General features: G+C 52.8%; 9 protein-coding genes across 9 annotated transcripts; 4 read left to right on the forward strand and 5 right to left on the reverse strand.

Annotated features, from left to right (window-relative positions):
• Nucleotides 1–785: 785 nt before the first annotated feature.
• P170DRAFT_320553 (regulator of G-protein signaling domain-containing protein) lies at nucleotides 786–1,868 on the reverse strand (the record flags this gene model as incomplete). Its single annotated transcript, XM_024843309.1, has 1 exon — nucleotides 786–1,868. A coding segment is annotated over one exon (1,083 nt), but the record flags the coding sequence as incomplete, so codon positions are not given.
• A 3,177-nt stretch (nucleotides 1,869–5,045) lies between these two features.
• Nucleotides 5,046–6,211, forward strand: P170DRAFT_228266 (uncharacterized protein). The gene is made up of 2 exons (XM_024842888.1): nucleotides 5,046–5,991; nucleotides 6,059–6,211. The coding sequence occupies exons 1-2, from the start codon at nucleotides 5,305–5,307 to the stop codon at nucleotides 6,161–6,163; spliced, it is 792 nt and encodes a 263-aa protein (XP_024702250.1). The 5' UTR covers nucleotides 5,046–5,304; the 3' UTR covers nucleotides 6,164–6,211.
• Nucleotides 6,212–9,433: 3,222 nt separating this feature from the next.
• P170DRAFT_363679 (RUS1 family protein) lies at nucleotides 9,434–11,430 on the reverse strand (the record flags this gene model as incomplete). Its single annotated transcript, XM_024844597.1, has 6 exons — nucleotides 9,434–10,237; nucleotides 10,292–10,336; nucleotides 10,404–10,744; nucleotides 10,803–10,885; nucleotides 11,061–11,173; nucleotides 11,296–11,430. 6 exons carry the CDS (start codon nucleotides 11,428–11,430, stop codon nucleotides 9,434–9,436), a joined length of 1,521 nt encoding a protein of 506 aa, XP_024702251.1.
• A 512-nt stretch (nucleotides 11,431–11,942) lies between these two features.
• P170DRAFT_438653 (alpha-ketoglutarate dehydrogenase subunit KGD4) lies at nucleotides 11,943–12,811 on the reverse strand. The gene is made up of 2 exons (XM_024849652.1): nucleotides 12,717–12,811; nucleotides 11,943–12,640 (listed from the first exon to the last, which is right to left on the reverse strand). Exons 1-2 carry the CDS (start codon nucleotides 12,790–12,792, stop codon nucleotides 12,354–12,356), a joined length of 363 nt encoding a protein of 120 aa, XP_024702252.1. The 5' UTR covers nucleotides 12,793–12,811; the 3' UTR covers nucleotides 11,943–12,353.
• An 835-nt stretch (nucleotides 12,812–13,646) lies between these two features.
• On the forward strand, nucleotides 13,647–14,547 carry P170DRAFT_362750 (mediator of RNA polymerase II transcription subunit 18; the record flags this gene model as incomplete). Its single annotated transcript, XM_024844537.1, has 2 exons — nucleotides 13,647–14,137; nucleotides 14,226–14,547. The coding sequence occupies 2 exons, from the start codon at nucleotides 13,647–13,649 to the stop codon at nucleotides 14,545–14,547; spliced, it is 813 nt and encodes a 270-aa protein (XP_024702253.1).
• Nucleotides 14,548–14,956: 409 nt separating this feature from the next.
• On the forward strand, nucleotides 14,957–17,470 carry P170DRAFT_448668 (putative DNA 3'-phosphatase Tpp1; the record flags this gene model as incomplete). The annotated part of the gene is made up of 9 exons (XM_024850984.1): nucleotides 14,957–15,050; nucleotides 15,109–15,269; nucleotides 15,337–15,464; nucleotides 15,528–15,833; nucleotides 15,900–16,024; nucleotides 16,125–16,264; nucleotides 16,407–16,467; nucleotides 16,701–16,846; nucleotides 17,306–17,470. The coding sequence occupies 9 exons, from the start codon at nucleotides 14,957–14,959 to the stop codon at nucleotides 17,468–17,470; spliced, it is 1,326 nt and encodes a 441-aa protein (XP_024702254.1).
• A 1,065-nt stretch (nucleotides 17,471–18,535) lies between these two features.
• Nucleotides 18,536–20,324, reverse strand: P170DRAFT_466324 (uncharacterized protein; the record flags this gene model as incomplete). The annotated part of the gene is made up of 2 exons (XM_024852409.1): nucleotides 19,826–20,324; nucleotides 18,536–19,755 (listed from the first exon to the last, which is right to left on the reverse strand). Exons 1-2 carry the CDS (start codon nucleotides 20,124–20,126, stop codon nucleotides 18,536–18,538), a joined length of 1,521 nt encoding a protein of 506 aa, XP_024702255.1. The 5' UTR covers nucleotides 20,127–20,324.
• Nucleotides 20,325–22,514: 2,190 nt separating this feature from the next.
• P170DRAFT_438658 (M20 family metallopeptidase) lies at nucleotides 22,515–23,960 on the forward strand. Its single transcript, XM_024849653.1, has one exon. It carries the CDS (start codon nucleotides 22,564–22,566, stop codon nucleotides 23,845–23,847), a length of 1,284 nt encoding a protein of 427 aa, XP_024702256.1. The 5' UTR covers nucleotides 22,515–22,563; the 3' UTR covers nucleotides 23,848–23,960.
• A 110-nt stretch (nucleotides 23,961–24,070) lies between these two features.
• On the reverse strand, nucleotides 24,071–26,906 carry P170DRAFT_511619 (glycoside hydrolase family 47 protein). The gene is made up of 3 exons (XM_024854906.1): nucleotides 26,040–26,906; nucleotides 25,327–25,971; nucleotides 24,071–25,219 (listed from the first exon to the last, which is right to left on the reverse strand). Exons 1-3 carry the CDS (start codon nucleotides 26,551–26,553, stop codon nucleotides 24,219–24,221), a joined length of 2,160 nt encoding a protein of 719 aa, XP_024702257.1. The 5' UTR covers nucleotides 26,554–26,906; the 3' UTR covers nucleotides 24,071–24,218.
• Nucleotides 26,907–26,908: the final 2 nt, after the last annotated feature.

The following is a 26,908-nucleotide window of genomic DNA, read 5'->3' on the forward strand; positions in this document are numbered from 1 at the left end:
TGCAGTCTAGACCGTTGGTCCCGCCTTTCGCTTGATTTTCATTATTCAATCGATTTACTTGATGCGATTCATGGGTTTTACTCCGAAAGAAAAAAAAAAAAAAAAAAAAAAAGGAAAGAAAAGAAAAGAAAATAATAAAAAAATATCACGGGTATCTTATCTATTCGGATGTCGGATCAATGCTACCTAAGACTTCAACCCAGTCACGGAGATGAGTGTATGATGCGCGCGACTCATGCAATCATGACCTCCAATCCATCGGATTGCGCCGGCCATGGGAAACAAAACATCAAATGTCCCTCGCCACAAAAAAAAAAAAAAAAAAGAAAGAAAAACAAAACAAAACGCCGAAGCAACATGGCCTCCTCGTCCCATTTTGATCCGGTAATTGAAACATCTATATCTTGGTGGGAATCAAACAAAGGAAAATATGCTCACACTCGCTTGCTCAACCGCAAAACGCCTGCTCTGTAAATGCTTGCAGTAATCAAATATATCAATCCATCCAATGCACCATGCATGACACCGTCCACTCATGTTCAAACATGCGGTATGCAAAATGAGGTCGTGGTTTTCAAACGCACAAATAAAAGAAAAGTCGACCGAGTGTCGGTCCGTCGTAGAAGGTCACAATTCATGTCGTGGTAATCGTTCCGCCCCTTTTCCGCGGGGGAAATCGTTAAGACAGTCTCACCCGGCACCCCGAGCGAGTCCGTCGTCATCTTTTTTGAGTTTCGTATATCTGTCTTGGGTTTCGTCACCAGGTCGCTTCATTCCATGCCCGACATCTTCATGCTGCCCGAGCTCCCGTTGCCGGATCGCTTCTTGAATCCCAGCTTCATGCCCATCTTTTTCCACGGGTTATCGGTGCGGTGTTTGGGGCTGTGAGACAGATGCATGGACGGTTCACTCGATGGCGGCGTTGTGGGCGGAGTCATGGGCTCGCCAATGCTCGCGTTCGACTGCAAACTCCCCGAGTCGTCGGTCAGAGTACCCGATCCCGAGTCGTTGCTCACGCTCGAAACGGGCGCCGAGCTGCGGTGGCTGGACTTGCCCATCGAGGTCATGGCACTCAGCGAGAAATTCGGGCGACTGTGGTGGCCCGAGGAACCGAGCGAGATGGGCGATCCCAAATCCTTCGACGTCGGAGGGGATGGCCGACCCTTGGATCGACCCCGCTTGACGGTATGCTCCTCGAAGCCGGTGCCCGACACCACCGTCACGCCTTCGTCCTGCGGAAACAGGGGCTCCGACAACGGCAAGACGTGGGCGGACGTGGAGTGAGCGTTGAGGAACGGGATAAAGATCGATTCCTCCATCAATTCATGGACGAGCTTGACGGCGGCGTCGAGAACCCCGGGGGCAGGGGGGACTGCCGAGTTGGCGCAGCGAAGGATGTCATCCCGGACATCGCTGGACACGTTGATCTCGCGTGGTGACCCGGGAATGATATAAGCCGTCAACAATCGCTGCCAGAGCATGCGCAGATGCTGGCTTTCGGGGCCGTCGGCGGCGATCGGCGACTGGTTCAGTTGGTGGCTAAGAGATAGATAGGTGTCCCGGTAGCGCTTGGCTTCCAAGGTGAATTCCAAGGTTTCCAGACAGTGGTTCTGCGAGAGGTAGGCCATGAAGGCGCTCAAGGTGTAAGGCGGGGGTGCCGTGTTGGCCAGCACCTCGTCGAGGGTCGGCCGCATGGGACAAAACACGCCCGGAGGAACGGTCAGACTCAGCGGACGCGAACCAGCAGGCTCCATGTCCTCGTCCGACTCGCTATCTGATGACGAAGACGTGGGGGAAAGCTCAGGCGTCGCACTGGGAGTGTGGTTCCAGAAGAGTAAGGGTGGGTGTAGAGTCTTCTTCCGGAGCATCGCGTACAGCGTGCGTTCGGCCCTTTTTATTAAATTTGAACAAAGTTCGTTATCGCACCCTAATGCTTCCTGTATCCGAGAACATGCAGGATGTGCCAGATACCACCAATGTTTCTCAGGTCGGATCGTTCGAAGAGTGGCGTTCAGGTTTGAGTCAGATTACAGCAACTATCCGATGAAGTCGGAGGATGCGAGAGGCCGTGTCGATCAAGTGGAGTGTCGCAATGAAAGCACGAAAAAAGAGTTGAGGTTGATTCAGGTGGTTGGAGGACAAGCGTTCAGGTAGACGGATAGTGGTGAGGTGGAGAGAAGATCTCAGTGAACGAAGGGTGAGATCTGATGGTAGACAAAGAACTGATTAGTCGGTTTCCGCGGAAAGAGGACCGGAATGGAGATCCCGAAGGCAGGCGGCAAAAAAAAATTTTTGAGAGAAAAAAAAAAGAAGGGAAGGCGATTAATAGTATGACAAAGTAGACAAAGGGAGAATACAAAAAAAAATGGAAGAATAAAAAAACACCAGAGATGATAAGTAGTGTATTAAAATTCCCAAAAGAGAGAGCGATAGGGGAGAAGGGGTGGGAGGAATCTAATAAGAGGAAACAAGGCAGGAGGGACGATAGTGGAGAGGGAGTGAGTGCAATGCTGATCAGGCCCTTTCAGTTCAGAGTTCAAAATCCTGCACGGAAGCGTCGAGCAGCCGGGGGGTTTGGTCCACAGGAACAGCAACAGGAAGACGAAGAAGAGGGCGAGAAAGAGGGTCCAGAAGCCCCCCCGAACAAACCACGCACGTTGGTTGGGACGAAGGCCGACCCAAGGGAAGCAGTCCACTTCTGAGTATTTCCACCACAAATCACAGGGCAGTATGCTTTCCGGTCGATCGTAGCCAGGAAGCGCTCGGCCTATCAGGTCGATCTCGGCGGAGCCCGGGGGAGCCACTGAGGATTTAGACGCTGACGATGGGGCGACGACGCCAGAAGAAGGGGGTCACGTCACTGCCACTGGTTCCTACTCGGTCTTTGCGAGCGAGGACAAGGCACCGGAGAGGATGACAGGGGAAGAGCGAACACTGAACAGAAACAAAAACAAAAACAAAAAAAAAAAAAAAAGATGAAGCAGAGAAGACGGGGAATGCAATGACACTTTCTACCATCCGGCAGAGGCAGCAGAGCAGGCAAGACAGACCCAATTGGCAGCCACGCACAAACACACGCATCCACACGCACCCACTTCCAGGCGGATCACGTCATGTCGCCTTAGGCACTGGCCGACTCAGATACTGAAGTGCGAGATAGGAAGCCACCAAAACAGGATCCGGAAGGTCCTTGGTGGAGATCCTGGACGAGGGTGGCCGCCGTCACTGGCCGAGCAGAAGTGGAGAATGGGATGGATCTCCGTCCTGGAAGTCAATCCAGAAGAGCGTGAGGGAGTGGATCCACGCAGGAGAGTCGCATTTTCTTTTCTTTTCTTTTTTTTTTTCTCTTTCTCTTTTTCTTTTTTCTTTTCTTTTTTTCCCTTTCTCTCTTCTGGTGTTAGGCCGGTGATGTATGGTGTGGTGGTAAACAGGTGGGTCCCTTCTTTTTTGTATAGGGCGACGGTCTGCTTGCCTGGATACCACGTCTTCAAGGGATGTTGAGACAAGAAACAAGCCAAATAGAAAAAAAAAAAAAAAAAAAGGGGAAAAAGAAAAGAAGAAGAAAAAAAGCTGCATTCAAGAAAAAACCAAAACCAATGCAAAAAAGGAAAAATGTCCACCTACCACGCAGATCAAATGCGACGTTCCGCAACAGAACGGCCGGAGAAAGATAGGATATGTTCTTTATGGGGATGTATATGTATGTAGTGTACCTATGTACGGTATGGATGGATTCTTTTTCTTTCTGTCTTTCCCCCCTCCTTCTTGTAGTCGACTGCAGATGGCGAGAAGAATGAATCACGTTCGTCCAGGCAGCAGCCGATCGAATGAATCAGACCCGAATCCAAAGATCAGACAACCGTCCGTTCTCTATCTATGGGGTAATGGAATAGGAAGTAAAAATCAGAGGCAAAGAAAAGAAAAACCTCCGTAAGGAACTAAGCCTGGAGGATCTCCGGCTGCTTTTGTAGGAGCACCTGATGCGAAGCTCTCGAGACCCCCAATCGATTCCTTTCTCGGGTGTGGGGTGGCGACAAGCCTCGTGTCGTTGTTGGCTGGTCCTGCCGGGCTGGAACTTCGACAGCCTGAATCATGGCCGTAAGCCCTCTCTCTATAATGCCGTAATTATGATGGATACATGACCCGTTCCGGAATCCAGAGGACGGAGTAGTGCTCGATCGGAGGAAGCAGCGCGCCGTCCAATCCGACCGGCGAGGCGATATAGACGTGTTTTCTTTTCCTACGGACACATGGCTTGTAAAGATTCCACCTCCTCTTTCCTATCAGCAACGGGCTAGCGACGGAGCTAGAATCGAGACATCAGATCGGTCTTACGAATTCGGGCCCGTTTAAGGTGCTAACCCGACTAGCCCGGCCCCTACGAACTCTACTTGAGCGCAACCCCTCCCTCGCTCTCTGACTCTCGTCGTCCCCCTCCCCTCGCCGACGGCGCAAGACGGCCTGATGGCGGTCGTGCAGAGCGGATCCGGCCGACTGATTGGCCATGGAACGCCAGGATCTGCGGGTTGCCAAGCAGGCTGTGCAGCCACCAGAGGCAAGGGGTGGTGGGGAGGTTGCCTTCCAGACTCTCAGTCTCTCTCCCTCTCCAGTGCGCTAGTTGGCGGTAGTGCCGGGAGCTCAGACTCTCTCCAGCGAAGAACCATCGACCTTCGCAATGCAACTGCAGGGTTGTCGGGTGGTGTGAGAATGGGTGACGTTGGTGGATCTGCAGGATGTTACTCTACTACGCAGTACGGAGTACGGTACGCACTCCCTCCGGAGTAGTAGACATCAATGGGTATGAAATATAAAGACACGGGGTATGAAATTAAATACCCAGTATATATCATAAAACAAACAAGGCAAGGATTGGTACCTCCGCAGTACCCCCGGCCGTTGCAAAACCAAGCCCCAGCACCGAGTAACCAACAGGTCCTAGTCACCTCCCCCTGCCAGCTAATGCCCTCCATGCATATTTACGTCGTAACACTACCCCGTCTTCCATTCCGAGCGTTGTTTGACAGACGGCGTGGTATCACCGGTGGCGACCCCCTGGCCGGTTTTAGTTGCTTTTCCCCAACTTGTCTGCAAGGGCCTGCAGACCTGCAGGACCGTGTATGTGTCACGCTGTGGCTTGACTGGTGTTATTTTGGCTGTGATTACGATGCCCCCTGGCGATTTGCAGTCTGGCACTTCGAGAAAGAAGCAGCGGGAACGTAGATTAATAATTACGATCCCAGTCGATTACTAGGGCTGAAAGGGAATTGCTGATTTTCTCTTATCAACCCCTCTCCTGGAGTCCTTATGGAGTTGGGGTGCTATCTCATATCTGTACTCCGTACTGCGTATAGAGTATTTCATCTGGCCTTGTGGAGATTGGGCTTCGATCTTTCCTCTCTTCCATTGTCAGCTTACTCCGTACTGTTGTTCTCGGAAACCGATTTAGAGTCGGGAGGCAACTTTTTATTTTTATTTTTATTTTCATTTTTTTTCTCCTTTCCAGAACACCAGAAGAACGGACATGGAATTTTCAAAGAATACTCACGTCCCGAGGCTTCCACCACCTTCTTTTTTTCTGACCGTATGGAAAAGCCGGCCCACCCTTGCGGCGAAGCAGCTAATCAGATGGCCATTCGGGCCGGCCGTACGTGGCTCAACTCGACCAGTCAAGACGCCCTCGCCCAGCCCCGGTGGCTTGCGTGTGTGTGCATAAGTCGGCCAGGCGCGTGGCCATTGCGAGGACTCGTCGACCAGGGATCCAAGCCAATCCACAGCGACCGGAGGGATTGGGTGGTGCGACCCTCCCTTTCCCCTCTTTCGCTCCACCCTTCCACTTCCCACACACACCACCCAGCCCACACGCACACCAGGAAGAACTTCTCGCTGTGGCGGTTGGCGCCGACAACGTGTTGCTCGTTTGGGATTCCTTCCCCCTCGCTCTTGGGATATCCGAGTCTTCGTTTCTTTGTTCTGGGACCGGGAAGCTTGTTGGTTTGCCTTACACTTCTTTCCCTGGTCGCCTTGGCAAGATGAACTTCCTCCTTACTGCGTTAGGCAGGTGGCTTTAAACTCGTCCCCCCCCATGTTAATGTGTGTGGATGGTGGTGGCATACCAACCTCGAGGATGGCTCCTGTGCAACGCCCATTCCATCCCGATGGATGAATGGAATGCGTGATTTTCCCGGGGACAGGAGAGATTTCCCGTCCCTTTCGTACATTTCGGCCTCATCCCTTTCTCCAGTCGAGTTGCACAACAGGCTAAGACTCGAGGGATGGGACAAAGATCTTCAATCTACATCGCAGCTGCATGATAACTCCGTATTCACCTCGTCCTGCCCTCCCGAGTTTGTCTGGCTGCCTACGCAGTACATACGGAGTACTGTGTACTCCCCTGTCTGTATATGCACATACCCCATGATTTGTGCACCGGACGGCTCTCCTCCTTGGGGAGTCAGACCACGCCGGTGATAACATCCCCCCCTCCTCCTCCCCTCTCCCCTGCCTCTGCAGATCGTCGATCATTCAAACCAGACTTATGAATTCGGCATTGTCGCATTATGATGACATGATCCAAGGATTCTCGTCATATCAAAGTTTAGAGTAGTATGTTCGTTTCAATGATTTGCACCGTATGATCCACGTCGCCTCTCCATTTTTTTTTTTGGATTGCAACTCCAGTGATCGGCTTTGTAGACTATTTCCGGAGTACGGAGTAGTAAATGCTTCGCGTGCGCAATAATAATGCGGTGGTAATTGGCAACGGATTACACAGGGCGATTCGCCTCCTGCGAGGAAGGTTCGAATTTCCGATGGAAGGTTTTTTTATTTTGATTTTTGATTTTTGATTATTATCATTATTTTTAATGGTTCAATATTTCTGTCTATTTTCATCTCGCAGAATAGAAATAAATAAAGAAACCAAAAAAAAAAAAAAAAAAAAAAGACAGTCACAGGCCCGGCAGCCGAGACAACGAGTCAGATGCGGTGAAAATTTTGGCTTCTAGAACTTCTCTGGAAGCTTTTTTCGCCCGACGCCACCGAAGGATTCGCTGCTGCATCGATCGGGTCAATATCACACTTTCTCGGGCCCAACTCATCGGATGATGCTGATGCTCATCCATATTATTACTCCCTATTAATTATTGATTATTACTGTTGATTCGTATCCGTTGCCCTCGGTTTCAATTAGTGAACAAAAAAAAATCTCAGTCAGAATGGGTCCTCGGGAAACTCCGGGGAGGCTCCTACTCTCTCCGATCCCATCGCATCGATCGCCCCCTCCATCTGTTGATTGGGATTTTGATATTGCCTGGCAGCCTAGCCTTGCGATCTGACACCCGTGGATACCCCTAAAAAAGGGTCATGTCCAGTGCTCACCGGAGGCTGGATGAAGTGATTGCGCCAGAGCATCATTCCCATTAGGTGATCAGTTGGTTGCCCGATCGGATTTCCCTATCATGTCTGGACCGATTCTCGGAGATCCACCTCGAAATGCGCCAACCTTATGTGCAGTACAATTAAGTCCCGTATGCAGATGGCATGTCCTCGGGGGCATCCCATTGTGCGGATCTCCGGATGAATTTGTGCGGCTACCTCGCCAATTGTTTCATGCCGTGCGCATGTAGCAAACTAGTAGTTTCTGTAACGTGGAGGCCGTGGATGCATCCTACCGGTCGAGAGCATTACCTGTCATATCGCTTAGGCGGCCCTATTGTGACTCTCCCGGTCTAGCCTGGATGCGCCGCATTGGCGCTAATCGCGAACTAACCCGCCTGCATGCTGTATCGACGTACAGAGTATTAGCTCCCCTGGCAGTCTTGGGGTCATTTTCCGGCCCCAAATCTGAGTGAGACCGTGAGACACCTCTCTTTCCCACCTCTCTATCCATAACGGCGACTCCCTTCATCTGCTGTGGATCGTGACATTGGGGGCCCATGATCTGCGTCGTTAGCTAATGCAAGTATCCCATAGAACCGTTCTCGTCGGATTGTTTCGACGGCGCCCACAGGAGGGAAGGACGAAGGATTATCGAAGGCTGGACAGGATGCATCTTGCAGAGTCCTGATCCCAAATCTCACCAATCCAATGGATCGGCGTTTTACCTTTCCTGCCCCCAATCAACGGGGTCGGCCAGAACAGGGGTTGCAAACATTCGTCTCGCCGGAGTGCTAGGGCTTTTCGTGTCCAAACCATGATCGAGAGTCACATCAAGACAGCGTGATACCAACTTGCCCGAAAATACCTAGGCTCGCCCGCCACCCAAAAGAAGCCTAGGGCGCTCTGCAAGTCGCATTTGACCCCCCCTCAAATACTGACAGCAAACATAGCATGTTCTCGAGGTCAATGCATGCATGCTAGGGCAATGACTAGCCAGAGAGTGGATCATGCCAATGCAGCGTGGCTTGTTGGTTCCCAGCCGGCAACTGGAAGCTACCTGGACTTTTCCATTAGCTTTCCATTCGTTCAGGATGGAGACAAAGAATCGTCTGTTTCCGAGGCAGGGCTCGATGGAAGGCGTACGTGGCACACCGTCCTTGGTGACCATGTTTCAGTACCCCGTCGAGGACGACCATATGGCGCTAATGTAAGCGATCAAAGGGAATACATCGTATGTGACCAAGGCGTCTAGCTTCGGCGACCAGCTCAGAGAACCGAATCACAGTACCTACGCAGTACGCACGTTAGCCTCAGCTCGGGGTTCTTGCAACCAATCGGAGATTTCGATGCTCATTCCAGAGAAACAATGCCGCTAGGACCGAGGACTTCCTAGAGCTCGCGTTGAACATCATCCCGAGGGGAGCTCCCAAGACCCATGGCCGGCGGCTAATGGAACATGGCGGTCAAGCTCAACTGCACAGTTGGATTTCCCTCCTTCGGCCGAACCGGGCTGGAAAAGCATGTGGGAGATCGACTTCTTCCATCGTTCGGGGCTGTTGCCAAGTCAGCTCTCTGTCCTTTAATTTTTTTCCCTTTTCCTTGTTCCAAAAATACTCAGCGCTACATCGGCCACTCTCATTGAATGGCGCTCGATCTCAGAAAACACCCTGCCGATCGTAATCTTCTCAATTTCCTAGGAGAGATCCAGGCCCCATGGATTGCCTCCGTGTAGGCCGTATTATTCCAGCGCCTATACAACTGATTGGAAATGTGGGGTATTGTTATATTTGGAGTGGTGCCATCTATGTTTAGACTTTAAACCACCGTTGGGAAGACACCAAGCCTTCGGCCAATTTATCGTATCAGGCGCCAATGTGAGACAGGTAAATGTCTGTTCTTGATATATGCCCAGTGAGCACACGCGCCGGGACCAGATTCGAAACGCAGCATGTCTCAGTCTCGCATGGGCACCCAGGGCTAGAAACACGCGATTTGCTGGAATCGGAAGCCGACGGCCGTTGGATGTCATTGCCATGGATGTCCTTGTAGGACGCTTTTATTCCTCACTTATGAACCTCCGCCCTGACTTTGTCTCCAAGGCGCCGAGGCTCACATCCCATCCCGCATGTGTCAAAGCTAGAAGATACCGATCGAATCGATTACCCTCGTTAAGAAATCTCAATGTTGTCGATATGATATTGAGGATACGGTCAATATCAACCGTAGGGTCCCCATTCAGCGACTTAGGCAATACCCGCCCTGCAAGTAGAGCATGTGCCCAGGCCTTGAGCTGTGTCTGGGTATCGCTAGTATTTTTCAGGAGAATATCTGCGTACCATGTTTGGTTGATGCAGTGGAGTGCGAGTATGTAAGATTCTTCCTTGAAGAGGGAAGAAAGCCGAGGGACTGGAAGGTGGGTTTTCAATGATCCAGAGGATGCGTACGAGGACGAGGATTCCAGAAATTGTTGGACGGATATTCCAATACGGCAGAAACCTATCCTAGCCGTCTCAGACGAAGATGTAACCGAGCCCCATCTGAGAATTCCATTTGTCTCAAAGATCCGTTCTTGTCTGGCCACTTCAGCAGGAGACAGGATGCACCATTTGGTTTGATCAGAACCCATGTCTTGTTCCCTCTCTTTTACCTGGTTACTGCTACCGAAGCCCTTGGTATTGAAATCCGGATCCGACTCAAACAATGTTGAAAAAACGATATTCGTTCGTTGTCTGTTGAGGCTGGTCATTTGCACTGAACGCACCGCGGCATAGTTAAGGCTCAAGTGAAGCGTAAGAAGCATAACCAAAGCGATCCAGGTCGCGGTGTAACTTGTCACGCGGGAAACCACAAAAGATCCCACCTGTTGTTTGTGAGCTTTCTTCGAAAATAGGGATGATTGGAATACAGATCATACAAGCATTCCGATCAGGGAGATTATGGTTTCTTGCGAGGAGTCTTTCTACAGTTCGAGATGTTAGTAGCCCTAGCTTCCTTGATTGTCCAAACGTCGACCTAGTTGAACATACTGCATTGACTTCAGCGAGATTACCCCATTTAGAGAAATGCGCGCTCAGGCTTGCTTTAGAACTTCCCCCGGAAACTCCACACAGGGCTCGAAGAACGCCCGCCGTGCTGAGAACGGTGACTCGGCCAACTCCTGCAGGGATCATCGGCGAGAGACAATCTAGCACCATTGCGACGTCGTTGAATACGTCGGCTGCTAGCCGGTACATTTTGCATTCCGGCTCGAGAGCTGTACCAACACGATGTGCGAAAAGGATTGTCGCGACTCGGCCTGACGAATCCTGGAGGATATGCAGGAGAAGAGCAGATGTTGGGGAGGCATCGGCATTGCCCACTCCAACTCCTATATTTTATGTAGTCAGCTTTGTGACAACGTTATTTATCGAAGCAAGAGGTTCAACCTTGCAATACTGCTCTTGAGGAAAGGAGGCCTGCGATAGAACTGCTGAAAGCTTGAAGGGAGTCCTTGAAAACGAGGTATAAGCTAGCGGATTCTTAGACCAGGCCGGCCGTTGGCTATCCTCGAATGAAGCTTGACAGTCGATGCATGCGACAGAACAGATCGAGTGCATGCAGATAGATCTGGAACTCACAAAAATTTGGTATCTGAGATGATTGTTAGCACATAGTCACAAGCAATTGAGCAGACCCTAACTTACGAGGTATAATCATCGCTGACACTATGAGGGTATCCAGCGGGGAGGAAAACATCGATGAGAAGATCCCGAAGTGACGTTATAGACCATAACGATGGAACGGTCGAAGAAGGATGCTATAGTTCTAGTCAATGAACTCATTCCACCAATTGTTGGTCGTCATGCAATGTCAGATCACAGGCGTGGAAATGGGATGGGCATAATCAAGGAGGCGTCGAGAGGAAAGGAAAAAAGCTACCATCACATCAATACGTCCCCTGCCGGCTTCATCTTTGTTGGAGGAAGACGTGCGAGGAGCCGAGGGCTCGGAATAAATATATGTCGCTAGAGGATGATTGACCTCGTCTACTTCAGTAAAAGCCAGGCGGTTCATTTGGGAAGACGATGCCATTGCTTGATGATCACAGAATTGGGATGAACGATGGCCCATTGGTTGGAAGCCGTAGCTTTCGCCGTGAGGGAGATGGTTGTTGTGTCGAAGAAGCTGCGTGGCAGAAGTGCGTTTAAATCTACTAAGCCGCGAGCACGTGTCATCCCCGGCATAACGCAGGTCACGCCGTGCTCGATATCCAACACTGACAATTTACGGGGGAGATATCGGTTGTGACTGGAAATGTTGAAATTCTAACCTGTAGTAATGATGTCGTCTCGAGCTCAGCGTACAAGCAATAAACCTAACACAAACCCAAGCCTAGTCTTCCAGTGTAATGATAGTCAATAGTCCAGCAGACTTTTTGAATCAACGCAGATCAAGCATCCATGCTGTGACCCCGAACATTCCGCGAACAGATGTCGCTATGAAGAAGGAAAAGAGAAACAGAAATATCGAATCAAATCCCACACGGTGCGCGCCCAGAGTATTTGAAAAAAAACATAGAACCGCTAAGTATGAATGACTTGCAACCACCAGCGCCTTGATACGGAGTAGGAAAAAAAAAAAAAACAAAAGAAATGAAAAAAAAAGGGAAAAAGAAAAGAAAAAAGAAAAGAGGGAGCCGTGGACCGGAGAAAACCCCATACCCGAGGTGTTCAAGACGGGATCCATGACCGGGTTCGGATAATAAAATTGCGTCCGGCCAGGAATTGATATAGCGGCTTGGTTTCGGGATGACGCGAGGTCTCTCCGAACTCACGGCTCCTGCCCAAGCACCCACGGGGCACCTGTTGAAGAGTTCTTCCCGTCATAGCTTCGGTCGCAAACGACCACTCCTCTCTCATGGCAACGTGCCATACCATGCATCGTGCTCATCCTACAAGTGTCTTCATTGCATCATCCCTCATGGTGGCATGGAGAATCTAAGCACAGAGACTGGCACCGCCGGTCTCAATGGCTTCGATCTCCGCCTCGCTCCAGGGAAGGCGGTGGAAACGGGAAGGAAGCTCAACGCGATCGAAAAACTCGCCCTGCTTGGGCTGGACGGGGCCCAGAGAAGCGCCCGAGTTACGGCCGATGGCGCCCTGAGTGAAAGAGGCGCGACCAAGCGGGCCGTGCTGCTGAGCCTTGGAGCGATAGGCGGCAAAAGAGTCGGGAAGAATGCCGGACGGAGAAGCGGGGTGAGGACGAGGAGTGTGGTCAACAGACTCTAGAACAGGGAGAAAAAAAAACGCGTTAATTCAATCAATTCGCGAGACCAGAGGGACAGAGATAGAGAGACATACGAGGCACGGAACGGCGACCAAGGAACCGAATGAGAGGAGTGCGAGCAGCGTTTCCGAGAGCGACGGTGGCACGCATTTTGAATTGAATGGGATTGAATTGAATTAAGGGAGTATAGAAGAGTCGAAAAGGGACGGTGGGTGGAGAGAAAGAAGAAAAATCGAGCGATCCGCACGAATTGGACGCGAGAAAAACGGGTGATCCGACAGCGTCCGAAGCGACCGAGGTAAGCGATTATTAGTTAGGGCAGACAGGAAGCTAGCAGCTCAACAGCACCCGGCGTAGTGGAATATATACAGGGACAGGATTAATAGCGATGGCGATGGGAGGAATGAAGAGACTGACAGGAGGGAACGATGAAGGAGGAGAAGAGAAAGAGAGAGGAAGGAGGACGAGGGGGGGTTTACAAAAAAGACGGGGAGGGGAGGAAGTCGGAGCGGAAGCGAGCCGATCTCGTCCAGACTAGACCCGTTGCGTCGCATTGATAAGCGGGTTTTTAGTGGGAGGAATCGTTCCCATTACCTGACCTTACGCCGGTACCGTACAGGACGTCCAGTACCGCTGTCGGCAGGGCTTGACCGTAGGCTTGGCCCGTACGGTACGCGCTGCTTACCGGCCGGACGCCCAGAATCGGAGCTGCACCGCGCAGAATCAGCAGAATCATAAGGTTCATGCGTGATTCCTCTTCTTATCTGAATTCCGAACGCCGTCGGATTCCATCCCCCGCATCCCACGGCTCCAGCAGAATCGCGCAACCCGCCTGGAAAGGGAATTCCACACGCGAAGAAGCTCGGACCAGCGCTCCGACCCGGGTTTTTCCGCGGGTTGCCACTTTCCCGCCGCCAGCAGATCTCGGATTTGGTCCTTCCGGAATCCTGCCCTGTCAGCCCGTTAGCCAGCTGTCTCTGCTGCTCTTGTCCTCCCCCGTGGTCATGCATGAGCTGTTACTCTTCGCCTCGGTCCCCGCCCACCAGCATCATGAGCTTCTCCAGCAGCTGGCCGGCTTGACGGCCATGCAACCTCGTCACCGCTTAGAACGGCGTTTGATCTTCAAGGCTCACCGGAAGCCGGGGCTGATCAATACCCATGTCGGCGCCAGCCAGGACGTCCAGGGCCCGGACATGCAGCGCCTGAATAAGATGCTGAACGGAGGCATGTTCTACACCCAGGTCGTCGGCCCCGTGTCCCCGGCGGATCTGGGTGCCAGCCCGCCGCCAACCTCGCTCGGAGATACTGACGCCTCCATGGCTGGCACCGACGAGAAGGGCGGCCACGTTTACTGCTACGATCACCAGCCCTGGAAGCTGGAGTTCAGAGACATCCCCGAGGCCGGCACTCGGTCGGCCGTCACCACCCGACTGACGGCCAGCGCCGGTCTGCCCAAAGGTGATATCTCCACCCCCATGAATGCCTGGGGCTATAGGTCAGTCCCTCCCCGAGTGACCCGCGACGGGCATGGATAAGCGAATCGTATGATCGATCGCCCTTCTTGCTGATGCGGTTTCGGACAGCTATGTTACCGAGTACATGGTGGAGGGCGATGTCTTCATCCTGAACGACATCGTCATCTTTCTCCATCGCGTCCTGCAGTATCCCACCGAGGGTCAAGAACCACATGAACCTCGGCGTCAGCTGCCTCCCTTCCAGCAAATGACCTCCCTGGATCGAACCGGGAGCTACGTGCTGCAGGCCTCCATTACGGTCCAGGATGGCGGCAACCAAGAAATGATGAAGACGGCTTCGCAGCATCTGTTTGGTCTTCGAGAACAGCTGAAGTCGGCCGTCCGGCTGGAACAGGCGGATCGACTCTCTCTGGACACGCGAGCCAAATAGACTGGAGGCGTCGTGCTCTTTTTCTTTTTACATGCTCGATACCCGGAGGGGGGATTAGTTCCCTCTTCTTTGTTTTTGGAGGTAGAGTTAGTGGATAGTAACTCATTCGTATTTTCATTCTCACTGCGCATAATACATATAATACATGTGTTATCCTGCGTGGCACAGAAAGAGGCTTCCTCTCAGCTCGTAAACAACAATAAGGAAAGCCCGGGCGGTCCATCAACGGAGACATGTGACCTCGCGGAGTCGGACGCGCGGGCGGCGCGTCGACTTCCGCCCAAACTCAGCATAGTTCCGGAGACGTCCTCATCCCCACAGGCATCACGGCCCCGTCTCTCCATCGACCAACGGCGAAGGCCTCCTTGAAGGTCATCTCATCATTTCCTCCATACTATTCAGACTGAGGATGACTGGAGCCGGGGGCACAAAGCGGGCCCCGTCCCCCAATGGTGCTATATCTCCGCCTCCGCTCAAACGGAAAGTCGAACCAACGGTAACGAGTAAGGAAACCATCGATCTTGAATCGGTGTACGCATAGTCTCTGACTTTGTGCTTTAGAGAAAGCCATGTCCTCGTTCTTCACGCCCACGTCCCAGAAAAAGCCCGAGCAACTCTCCTGGCGGATTGTGAACAATAGCCTGGTCATTGGCAAATATTCCAAAGAATCGGGACCTAAAAAGGAGTATCCGGCAAAGCCAAAGATCGCTGCATTTGATTTCGTAAGTTGAAGTCCATCCCTCGACCCGAATGCTCATGAAAGCGCCCAAGACTGATGGTTGAGGGAAGGACTCGACTTTGGTCTCAACCGCCTCGGGGAACACATTCCCGAGAAACTCTTCGGATTGGAAGTGGTGGCATTCTTGCGTGCCTTCTCGCCTCAAAGAGCTGGACGCCGATGGGTATGTGATAGCGGCGTAACGGATTTACCGTCTTAACCCACTGGCCAAATTGGATCAAGAGCTGAAACCTCTTTTCAGATACCAAGTGATCATTGTCTCCAACCAAAAAAAGATCAGTCTACAAAAAGAGATGAAAGCCGGGAAGGGCGATTCTAAAAGCCTGACCAATTTTAAAGAACGAGTCGCAGCCGTTATGAAGCAGCTGGATCTCCCTTTGAGTGTTTACGCCGCTACTCAGGATGACGGGTACCGGAAACCGAGGAGTGGGATGTGGAACGAGTTCTTAGATGACTATGACTTCGACGTGGCTGGAGTCGATCTGGCCGGGTCTGTCTTTGTGGGAGATGCCGCCGGCAGACCGCGAGACCATTCCCAAGTAGACCGGTAAGGTTGAGCATCCTTTTGCGAAAGAAAGATATGCGGGCTGGCCCTGACTTCTCCATGCTCCAGGGGATTCGCAGCGAACATCGGGGTGCCATTCAAGACGCCCGAAGAGTTTTTCCTCGACGCTGACCCAGAGCCACTTGTGGAACCTTTTAACCCGTCTTCATATCTTCAGAATAACGACGATGACGGTAAGTCGGAGAGGGCATATGGTCTGGAATGACCATGGACCCTCGCGCCTGGCGTAGAAGGCTGGTCAGTCTACGGATTTAATAACCTCTTTTTGAATAGCGCCTGCCCCTTTCTCGCGCCAAAGTCCCCTCGAACTTGTCATCTTCTGCGGGAGTCCCGGAGCGGGCAAATCGACCTTTTACTGGGATTACCTAGAGCCATTGGGATATGAACGAGTGAACCAGGACATTCTCAAGACGGTACGTCCGCCACATACATCCGAGCTTTGTCTCTGAGCCAATGCATCCACGATCGGCTCGGCCAGGCTCGAAACAAAGAGACGGCCTGAAACAGGAAAGGGGTGAAGACCAGCAAAAGCAAGCTAACCAGGGGAACTTGCAGCGACCAAAATGCATCAAAGCAGCTAAGGAATACCTTGCGGCCAAAAAGTCCGTGGTAGTTGGTATGTGATACATGACCCTTGCATATAGCTTGATGTTCTACGACAGACCAGACCAGACTAGACCCTTCCCTTCCTATCTTTTCTAACTCCCTGCTTTTCTCATCCCCTCAACCAAAGACCGTTTGGAAACTCAACGGTCAATGTCGCATTCCTTTTCAGACTTTGCTAACCGGCCGCCTGCCCCAAAAAATTCCCCGACGCGAGTCGGGGAATTGGCATCATCACGCCAATAGACAATACCAATGCAGACCCAGAAACCCGAGGCCACTGGGTCGAAGTCGCAAAGGAATTCAACGTTCCAATCCGTTGCGTGTATTTCTCTGCGTCCCCGGACCTCTGCCGGCATAACAATGCTGTCCGAGCAGCAAATCAAGACCTGGTATGTGTAACCTTTCCCCTAAAGCCTTCTTGATGTTACACACGTTACCATCCTTTTACCGTTCTGCCTACCTACCTTGCACCCCGGGATGAAGAATGGGCCCTTTCCATGGCATGCATTGATAACCGCCCCGCCTCGGCATCTTTCTGATTCTTTGTGCTCCCCTCCTGGTGGTCCACAAAGACAGAGAGAGAGAGAGAGAGAGAGAGAGAGAGAGAGAGGGAGGAGACAAAGGGCTGGTGGATCCGTGCTTTGCCTGCCTCGGGACTCGAACCAATCCGCAACCCCTTTATCCCACGCTGTGCACCGCGCGCTTTCCCCGTACCCGTGCGCAAGCTTATCATGCGTCCCTGTGCTATCTATACCGATGCCATTCTCTGTCTTGTGCGTTGGAAATCGGAATTTTTTTTTGAATGTTTTCTTTTCTCTCGCTCATGCAACTCATCTATCTACCTCTAGAACCCGGAATCTCGCACCCTCCTTCCAGGGATCGCGTTTGGAGACTTTCTTCGCCGATTCAAGGAGCCGGCTCTGTCGGAAGGCCTCACCGATATTGTTCGGGTCGACTTTCGCTTCCGAGGCAATGCCGATGCCAAACGAGTGTGGGGCCAGTACTGGATCTGATCTGATCTGGACAGAAAGGAAGGGGGAAGAGAAGGTGCACCGGGGATGGAACGGGAGGTGGGTGCTGGATGTTTCATCTGCGCCGCGGAAATGCAGACGGCTGGAGTCGCATGCAGGAGAACCAAACTGTCCGGGGGTGAGAATCACCAGTTCGTTCGGCTGGCTCGGCTGATTGATTCTCCTGCTGCGCTCTGGGCCATGTGCAGCTATCTAGCAGCACCCGTATGCACTTCGTACATCCATTGCGCAAGGGGTCTCAAGAAAAATGAGAATTAATACAGAAAACAAGTTCCGTGATCAACCACACGTCATCATAGATAGAGATACTGGGTGGATAGTAAGTATTATTATTATATATACATGTGCAGAAACACAGTCAATGAGGCTTGTTTTTTTTTTTTTTTTTTTTTTTTTTTTTTTTTTTTTTTTTGGTGAAACACCCAAACATTTCTATAGGATACAGCGGGTCATAAAATCAATCACGCTCGAAGGGTATAAACGGGGGAGGGAATGGATGAAACACCGATCATTATCATAGAAGAGCCCCCGCTTTCGTTCCTCTAGTTGGACCTGCAACTTTTCCTCCACATTCCAGCCGGGCAGGATCCAATCGCATTCATGCATGAAGTACATCGCTCGCAGAAAAGACGAAAGGCAGATGCGTCTGGTAGTACACCGAGGTACTGTTACATGTGGGCGCAGAAAAGTCATCCGTCAGGAGATCGCAGGGAAAAAGGCCCGGAAGAACAAATGGAAATGCAATGCATCGTGCGTAAAAGAATGGATGGTGCTCCGCGAGTCAGTAGTCGCAGGCACACAAGTCATCAAGTCATCAGTATCAGATCACAAACCAGGATCGACAACAAAGAACAAGAGATAAAAAGAAAAAAGGACATTAGTCATCACACGCTTCAGGTCATCCATGAGGCATTAGAGATCATTAGATGTTATACATCATCACACAGCCTCGCACAATAATTCTATCGTCGTTAGAGAAAATAAAGAGAAAAGGAAATCAAGATCAAAGTGCGGTCTCTGGTGCAGGAACCCGCGGACCGAGGAAGTCTAGGACCGCGTCACAAGGTCTTGAAAGAATTTGAGGAAATTGCGTTTCAACGATTGACTGCGGCAGAGCCCAGAATCAGTCGTGGGTGGTGCAATCTTCATAGGCCCCACGATTTCGCCGTCGCCCAACTGGGGGAACTTGTCGTCGTGCAGGCGAGGGACCTTAAACTGCTCGTACGGATCGCAGTGGGAATTGACCAGGCGTAGGTGAGGTCCTTCGGTGGCCTCCAGTTGAGAGAGCATGGCCTCGTGTTGACGTCTCCATTCGTTGTTGATGGATTCCCACTTCTCCTCCGTCAGCTTGTAGATGTTGGACGTGATTCCGTAATGTTCGCCCGTTCGAACCAGATGCTTGGCGAAATTGCATTGGGCGAGATCCCACTGGGCACGCAGCAGCCGGAAGGATTCCAGATCGTATACTTCGGGCATGTATGGTTCGGGCTGAATGTTGAAGTTGGCATGCCCCAGTTTATTGGCCCACTCGTCCTTGGGATCCGATAAAATGAACGGCGGTGCCTCCCCGGACACCGTTCGTGCCGTGCTGGCTCGAGGTCGGTTGAAGGACGCGACGGACGGCTTGGAGGATAGCGGCGGGGACGGGAGCAGTGCAAGACGCGGGTCCTGGAGTACATTTCCGTCGGGGAGATCCTCCGACATGTCGGCGACGGAGGGCGATTGCAGCGGCGAGTGAACCCGGGAGGTGGTCGGATAAACAGGTTCGTCTCCCATGAAGGGTGGCAGCAGCGGAGTGGTCGCCTGAGGCGCCGATTCCTCATCGCCATGACGATTGGCTTTGGCGATGTCGATGGGTTGCGTTCCCGATTCACTCATGCGCTCCTCGAAGATCGTCCTTGCCGGCGAAGGAGGCACCGTAACGGATTCGACGCGGCAGATAGAACCCACCGTCGGACTGACCAGGACGGAAGAGGCGGAGTTGGTACGAGACCGCAGGGTGGTCGAGAACGCGTCCACGCCGTCCGGCCCATCGGACGCACGTCGGGACTTCCAGCGCGAGGAGATGGTTGATATTCGAGAACTTATACGCGAGAGACCTTTGGCGGACATGCTGTCCGAGCGTCTCTTCTTCGGAGAATGGGGGATCTCCATGCCGGCATCAGTGAGGTCGTAGCCGTCCGAGTAATCGATGGAGGCAAAGTAAGAATCTTCCACTTCCGACAAACCTTGGTCAAAGTGCTCTGCTCGCGGATCAGCAAAAGAAACTATAGAAAAAAGCGTACCGGCTTGTCGGAGAAAAAGCCGGCACGGGGGCTGGGAGCAAGGGCAACATACGGAAATATTCCTCCTCGAGATCCCTCGCGTGGGACCCACAGGAGTCTTCTTCCTTCACTCCTGTCAAGGGATTCCTGGAGGCGCCTTCCATGGAATTCCCGTGGCCGGGAGACGAAACCAAGGAGGACACAGAGCTTGAGAAGCGCGTATGCCCTTTGGCAGAGAACAGTGAGACCGCGGGTGAGACAGGCGTTGACGAGGTGGTGGTCATCGGGGACTGAGGCGACTGCCGCGACGGGTCGACCATAGCGTCGGAGCTGTCACGCCTTTTGGCGTCTAAGAGATGCGAAAGTTTGAGCATGCTGGAAAATGACCTTAACCTTGATCAATGTGGCGGAATTCCTTCGTTTTGTTGTTGCTTCAGGTGGAAAGCAGCGCGAGAACGAACGCGACACGCAGGGAAAGAAATCGGGTTTCTTCTCTTTATGTCGAAGACATCATCCACTGATTTGACCGGGCAATGTTTGTTTTTAGAAAAAAAAAAAAAAAAAAGAAGTGAGACGAGATTACTTTGTATTGCTTTTTCTTTTCTTTTCTTAATCCGTCCAAATAAAAAAAAGAGGGAAAGAAAGAAAGAGAAAAAAACAAAAAGGAAGAAAGGAAGAAAGCAAGCAGGAGAGAACAATGACTCTTTATGATCTGCGACAGCCCAAGTCAGACGTGGCGTGGCGGTGAAAGACAAGCCGAGAGAAGGAGCGAGAGACAAGGACAAGACCAGCAGCGAGCAAGACGCTATAGGACAATTGATTCTGAGACGACGCGAGCCAAAAGCCACGAGCGAGTGACTGGCCGAGGCGGGGAGAAAAATGGCAGGCGGCAGGGCCGACAAGAAGACGTGGAGCACGTCAGTGGATGCAAGCGGACGAACAGCTGGCCGGAGGGGAAGGAAGAGGGTGTTCGTGAGGCCCAAAGGGCAGGCTGACAGCTCAGTGGGCTGCAGTTGCTTTCCACCGGAAGTAATGAATGATGGCGTTGGCGAGGAAAGAGGATGATGGAAGAGATGGCGAGCGGAGGAGAAGAAGAAGAGGAAGAAGAAAAGAGGAGATGCAGAGACGGCGAGGGGAGCACAGACGTAACCAGAGAATGCCTTCTTTGCCTTCGCTCTCTTCTCGTCTTTAGTCCGTACAATAAATATATTAATTAATTAATTCCATTGCATCGTGAGGGGCAAAAGCAAAGAAAAAGAAAAAAAAAAGCAAAACTCCGAAATGAATCAATCCTAGTCTTCTCTGTCTACTTTGTCACTCGGGATTCCTCTCGGGTTCTCTCTATCTATCAAATTCTTTCCGTCTTTTCGCCTTCGTCTGCCAAGCATGGATTGTTATTTTTTTTTATTTTTTATTTTTTATTTTATTTTTATCATATTTTTTTTTTCTTTGGGTATGACTTAATAAAATGGGAGATCGTCGGGAAATTCGCCAGACCCGTGCAGGCGCTCCGTCCAGTTCCGTGGATCCCTGGCCTTGCTTGCCACGGTCGGTCGTTGTCTTTTCTTTTCTGTCTTTGCTTTCTCGGAGATGAGATGCGGTACTTCCTGTCGGTCGCATGGCTTGAAGGAACCTGTGCTTAATTGTCCGATGGGAGAAGGTCCTTTAAGGTTAAAAAAACCTAAGATTCATGGAGAGAAAATGATCCATCAGAGACCCCGTTCCGCCTGTCCGTCGGGGGAATTCCAACGGCCTCGCGTCATTGTCCACCTTAGGGTGTTTGGTCTTGGGAAAAACACCCCAAGCGAGACCCATCGTGGGCGCGGGAGAGAGCAAGACACCGGCGAAGGATGACAATCTAGACTCCGACCGACTCGACTGGTCTCACACAGAACTCCATCGGATTGACATAGCTCCAGTGGCTGGTGGTTCGTCTTTGCCCTCCCGATTGTGCGACCGCCATCGTCATTCTTCCTGGGACCAAGATGCAAAAAATGTCAACGCACCGATTCCCCCCCTCCTCCCAAAGTACCATGACCTATCATCTTCGCGTCGGACAACTCCCGACGAAGCAGGTCGCACGCGTAGTAACCTCTGGCAGAGTGGTCATTCCTCCATGCATCATCCTTTCTGCTTACTGCGTACATGCTGCAGTCGCAGAGCAGAGGCCCCTTCTGTCTCGGTCGCTGCAGGTCGCGACCGTCGCGTAATTCATTGTTTTCGAACTGGCTGACTTCTTTTGCCTGTCTCTCCTCAACTCGATTTTTTTGAGGGGTTTTCCGCGCGCTCTTGAGGGTTGGTTGGCCGGTAGTTCGATGGTTGGCCGATCTCCCGGTGGACCCTTTTTTTTCCCTTCTGTCTTTTCTGTGTTTTCCAAGTTCCAACGTCGAACTCTGGTGCCGACGTCAGATCCACATGGACAGAACCAGCCGGGTGGTTCCCTAATTCCATCCCATCAAAGTTTAGGACCAGAAGAAGCCACCGAACGGAAGTGGAAGAAGTCTGTTTGCTATCCCAAACGTCGATCCCATTGGGGCATGTAGACTCCAAGTAATCGGACCTCTGTAATTATCTCTATCATACGCGATGGATCATTTGTGATCATTGGATGAGATCTAGCGAAGACGAATGGAGAATGTGAGAGGGAAAGCAAAGAAAAGATCGTAGGAGGATCTCGCGATGACGTGATGAGCGTCTGTGCACGTGACCCCGCCGTGATCCTCGTCGACCGTCGAACTGCCGCCTCTTCGAGTTGTGGCCCTCGTTCCAGCGCTCCAGTCCATTGCCTTCTTCGTCGTCTCCTTCGGCTTCATGTTATTCCCCTCCTCCCTTCTGCTGGCCACGGCGGCCCTGGCTGCTGCTTCTCCGTCCCCCAATTTCCCCCAGACTCCTTTGCAATTCTTCTCCTCGTCGCCCTCCACCGCCGACTCCTTGGACGAGGTCATCAATGACTCCCCATTCCTTTCCTTCCACCGCGACCTGGTTCAGATCGAGTCCATCTCCGGGAATGAGAACCGCATAGGCTACTTCGTGGCGGACTTTCTGGGGGCGCACAACTTCTCCGTCGTCAAGCAGCCCGTGACCGGTGGTGATGGGCAGGTCCGCTTCAACATCTTTGCCCACCGGACGTCCAGTCATCCGCAGGTCCTGCTTACCAGTCACATTGACACCGTGCCGCCTTTTATTCCCTACTCCCTCGACCGCATCGACTCTGATTCCTCCTCAACCGCAACCGTCCGCATTTCTGGCCGGGGCACCGTCGACGCCAAAGGCAGCGTGGCGGCGCAGGTCTTCGCGGCCCTCGAGGTGCTGGACGAGGACCCTGAAGCTCCGCTAGGGCTCCTTTTTGTTGTCGACGAGGAAGTCGGCGGGAAAGGCATGCGCGTTTTCTCGGAATCCTCTTTAAACCCGAGCCCCTCCGCCTTCCACACAGTCATCTTCGGCGAGCCCACCGACCTGGCCCTCGTCGCCGGTCACAAGGGCATGCTGGGCTTCGAGCTGGTTGCCACTGGCCACGCCGCCCACTCCGGGTATCCCTGGCTTGGGCAGAGCGCCATCTCTGCCATCCTCCCCGCCTTGTCGCGCGTCGACCGACTGGGTGACATTCCCGCCGCCAAGGGCGGCCTCCCCGCTAGCCCTAAGTACGGCCGCACCACCGTGAACATCGGCCGCGTGGAGGCCGGAGTGGCGGCCAACGTGGTGCCGGCGAGCGGGCGCGCGGACGTCGCGGTGCGCCTGGCGGCGGGCACCCCGGACGAGGCGCGCGAGATCGTGCGGCGCGCCGTGCGCGATGCCACTGACGGCAGCGAGGCCGTGTACGCCGACTTCTCGACGCGCTCCGAGGGCTACCCGCCGCAGGACCTGGACACGGACGTGGCCGGCTTCGAGGTGACGACGGTGAACTACGGCACGGACGTGCCGAACTTGCAGATCCACGACCGCGCGGACGGCAGCCGCGTGCGTCGCTACCTCTACGGCCCCGGCAGTATCCACGTGGCGCACGGCGACAACGAGGCGATCACCGTGGCCGAGCTAGAGGAGGCCGTGCGTGGATATCGAAAGTTGATCGAGGCGGCATTAGATCGGAGCGAGTGAAATCTTGGGCTCTTTTTTAGGTCCTTTCGTCTTTAAGCCCATGTATATATTTTAGTCCGGGGTTTAACTGATCGACCCTCTTGTATAGATGAATCTAATGTGCATCATGACACAACATATTTATCTTTAGACGCACTATTTACATAATGAGGTCCATCACAGGCCTATCTACATAACTGAATAATTTGAAGTTCTTTGGTGGAGGATATGGGACTAATAAATGAAACAATAGTAATAACCCCATCCCTTCTATTCCTATCATGTATTTTCATCCTAAAAAGTCGTCGCAACAAGAACAACAAATCAAAAAGAAAAGAAAAATACAAATAAGGAACATAGCACAAATCATTTCAAATCCAACTCAAGATCTCTCACGAATCTCGCGGCTTCCGTGCCCACCCCGTTTTTAGATCTCCACTCGGTTTGAACCGTGGCATCGGATGCGCCTCGGTGTTGAAGACGGTTTCTTCGAGAGGAAGGAAATCCCGCTCGGAGAACAGGAGATAGAAGTACTTGAGGGTTTCGGCCATCCAGAAACTCTCCGTGTTGTCTCTGCGCTTGGGGGGCAGGGTGTTGGCGTTGGATAGCGAGGTGAAGCCCACGATGCGGGATTTCCCCTGCGCTTCGACGCTGGCACCCTCACTGTTGGCGTCGGCTTCGGCTCCAGAGTCGGCGGCCGGCGCCGGCGCATCGTGCTCGACCACGGCCGTGTGGCGCACAAAGGACTTGAACATCTCCCACCCCCAGTGGCGGTAGGTTTCGTCCCCGGTGATGCGGTACATGTACAGCAGGGATTCGACGGTCTCGGGCCGTTGCAGGTTGTGTCGGTCCTGGCTGTGGATGTTGATGTCCTCGCGCCAGTTGGAGGTCTCGTCATCCAGCGGATAGAGAGGCTTGGATTTAAGGGGCAGGTCTTCTTGCTGGGACTTGGAGTCGGCCGCGGTCATGGTGGAGTCGGGATACATGTCGCTCAGCATCACGGGAGGGTCGTCCGTGAGGAAGTAGGTGATTTCGGGCGCAAGGCCGGTCGAGGTGGCGAGATACGTTGCCCAGCAGGTCTTCATCAGCTCTTTGGCAACCAGGATCTCTTCGTCATGCCGATGGCTCCACGTCGGGAGTTTCTTCGCCTGCGAAAGGGGCAGCCCGCCCGTCGCACCCAAGGCGATCGTCCCGGGCAAGAAGCAGACCAAATGGTCCATCTTAGGTGAAAGGGACTCGCCGAGCCCCGTGGGTCGTTCGCCCAGGATCATCAACTGGGCGTTTTTGGTGTAGGCGATCAAGTGCTTGCGGATCCCCATGAGGGCCTCGTCCCACATCTCTTTGTACACAGGCTCTTGCTCATAGGTCTGGTGATACTGTTTGATGAGGTACTCTAAGGCAAGGTTGAGAGTTAGTGGCCAGGGACAGGAGACATGTTGGGGAGGACGGCCAGGTAGAAAAACCCCCGCAAAAAGGCCAAAAGGACATTGCGAAACATACCGTAATAGGAGTCGCCCCGACTGCCGAGACGGATATTGTTTCCTCTGAACTTGCCCGAGTCTGGATATAGGTAGATCGGGACGAGGCCATCCTCCACCTTTTGGTCATCCACGATTTCCATTACCTTCTCCACGATGCGCCAGTACTCAGCCTCGCCAGTCAGCTTCGCCAGATACTTAAACTCCAGCTGCACGGAGGTGGCCTCGGCGGTGGAGGAAGCTCCATTATCGGCGTGCGACGGGATCCCCTTGGACGTATTGAGGTTCACACTGGCATAGGGTATCCCCGACGAGGATTCGAAGGCTCCCGCCAGTCGGTCAGCCAGGTCGGTGGCCTTCTCAATGTACAGGTCTTCCCAGGGGGAGCCCACGTCGTCGTCGGCGACCGGGGCTAGTTGAGGATAGGCCGTGGAGAGGTAGTGGGCCGACAGAAGACCTCCCAGCATGCGAATGGTCGTCTCGAAGGTGCTCACGTCGTGGTCTTGGTCGTAGCGGAGGGAGTAATGAATCCAGCTGCGAGCATGCTGCACCCGCGAGGTGAGATTCATGATCATCATTGTGTCCAGCGCATCGACGATCATCCAGCCCATGCCACCGGCCACCATGGTTCTGCCGTCTTTTGCAATGGGATGGAACACATCCAATCCTACCCGGGAGAGAAGTGTATTAGCAACGCTGACCTGCAAACTCGCTCGGCGAATGTCCGCAACGTACCCCATGCATACTTCTCGTAGCCATCCCAGCTGACAACGAACGTATCGCGGACCTTCTCCCGGCGGGCGGCCCAATCGACGGGCTTTGGTTTGCCGCCGTCGTAGGCCGGGTCCGTTTCATCCAAGCTTTGCACCCAGGCCCAGAGCTCCTCTCCTTTGGCCGAGTCCGGCGTGCTTAAGACAGGCTTACCCCAGTCACTCGGACTAGACACGTAGTACCAGACGAGCCCCAGGAACAACAGCATGATCCCGCCTTTTATAATCTTCCCCCGCCTGTGTCTTGGTCCCGTGCGCCGCGGCGCGAAATAGGGCTTGTCTTTGTACATCGGGAGAGTGCGATCCCCACCGAATAGATTGTTCAGGTTGTTGGATACCCCCGCGGACTGCGAAATCCCATAACCCGGTAGCCCACCGGCACCGGGGCTCCGGCTCGCAGCTCGCCAATTGTGGCTTTCGAACGGTCGCTGAGGAGAAGGAGAAAGCGATGGATTGTTTGGAGGATACTGAAAAGACATGACCGCCAGGGTGCGTCTACTATACTGGCTCGCCGGACGCGGAGGACAGGCCGGAAAGAAAGGATTGTTCGAATAAAAGACGTTGTACAGATGTCGGCATCAGGCACGGTCACCGTCCACGCTGACGCTTTCCCAGATGTTATCACCGGCCGAGCGTTCCCTAGGATTATATAGACCGTTCGAATTTCGGGGGATCGAGAAGACAGGAAGGAATCTGAACGACGAGAAAGGCCAAGTTAGTCAGATAGCCCTGGGAGGAATAAGCCGAAATAGCGCCTGTAGATCGGAGGACGACCACGGCCCGGTAGCGTAAACAACGACGGGACTCACCGTTGCGAAGACGTCAGCTTCGCCT

The sequence above is a fragment of the Aspergillus steynii genome (assembly GCF_002849105.1).
Source record: "Aspergillus steynii IBT 23096 chromosome Unknown P170scaffold_6, whole genome shotgun sequence".
NCBI classification, from domain to species: domain Eukaryota; kingdom Fungi; phylum Ascomycota; class Eurotiomycetes; order Eurotiales; family Aspergillaceae; genus Aspergillus; species Aspergillus steynii.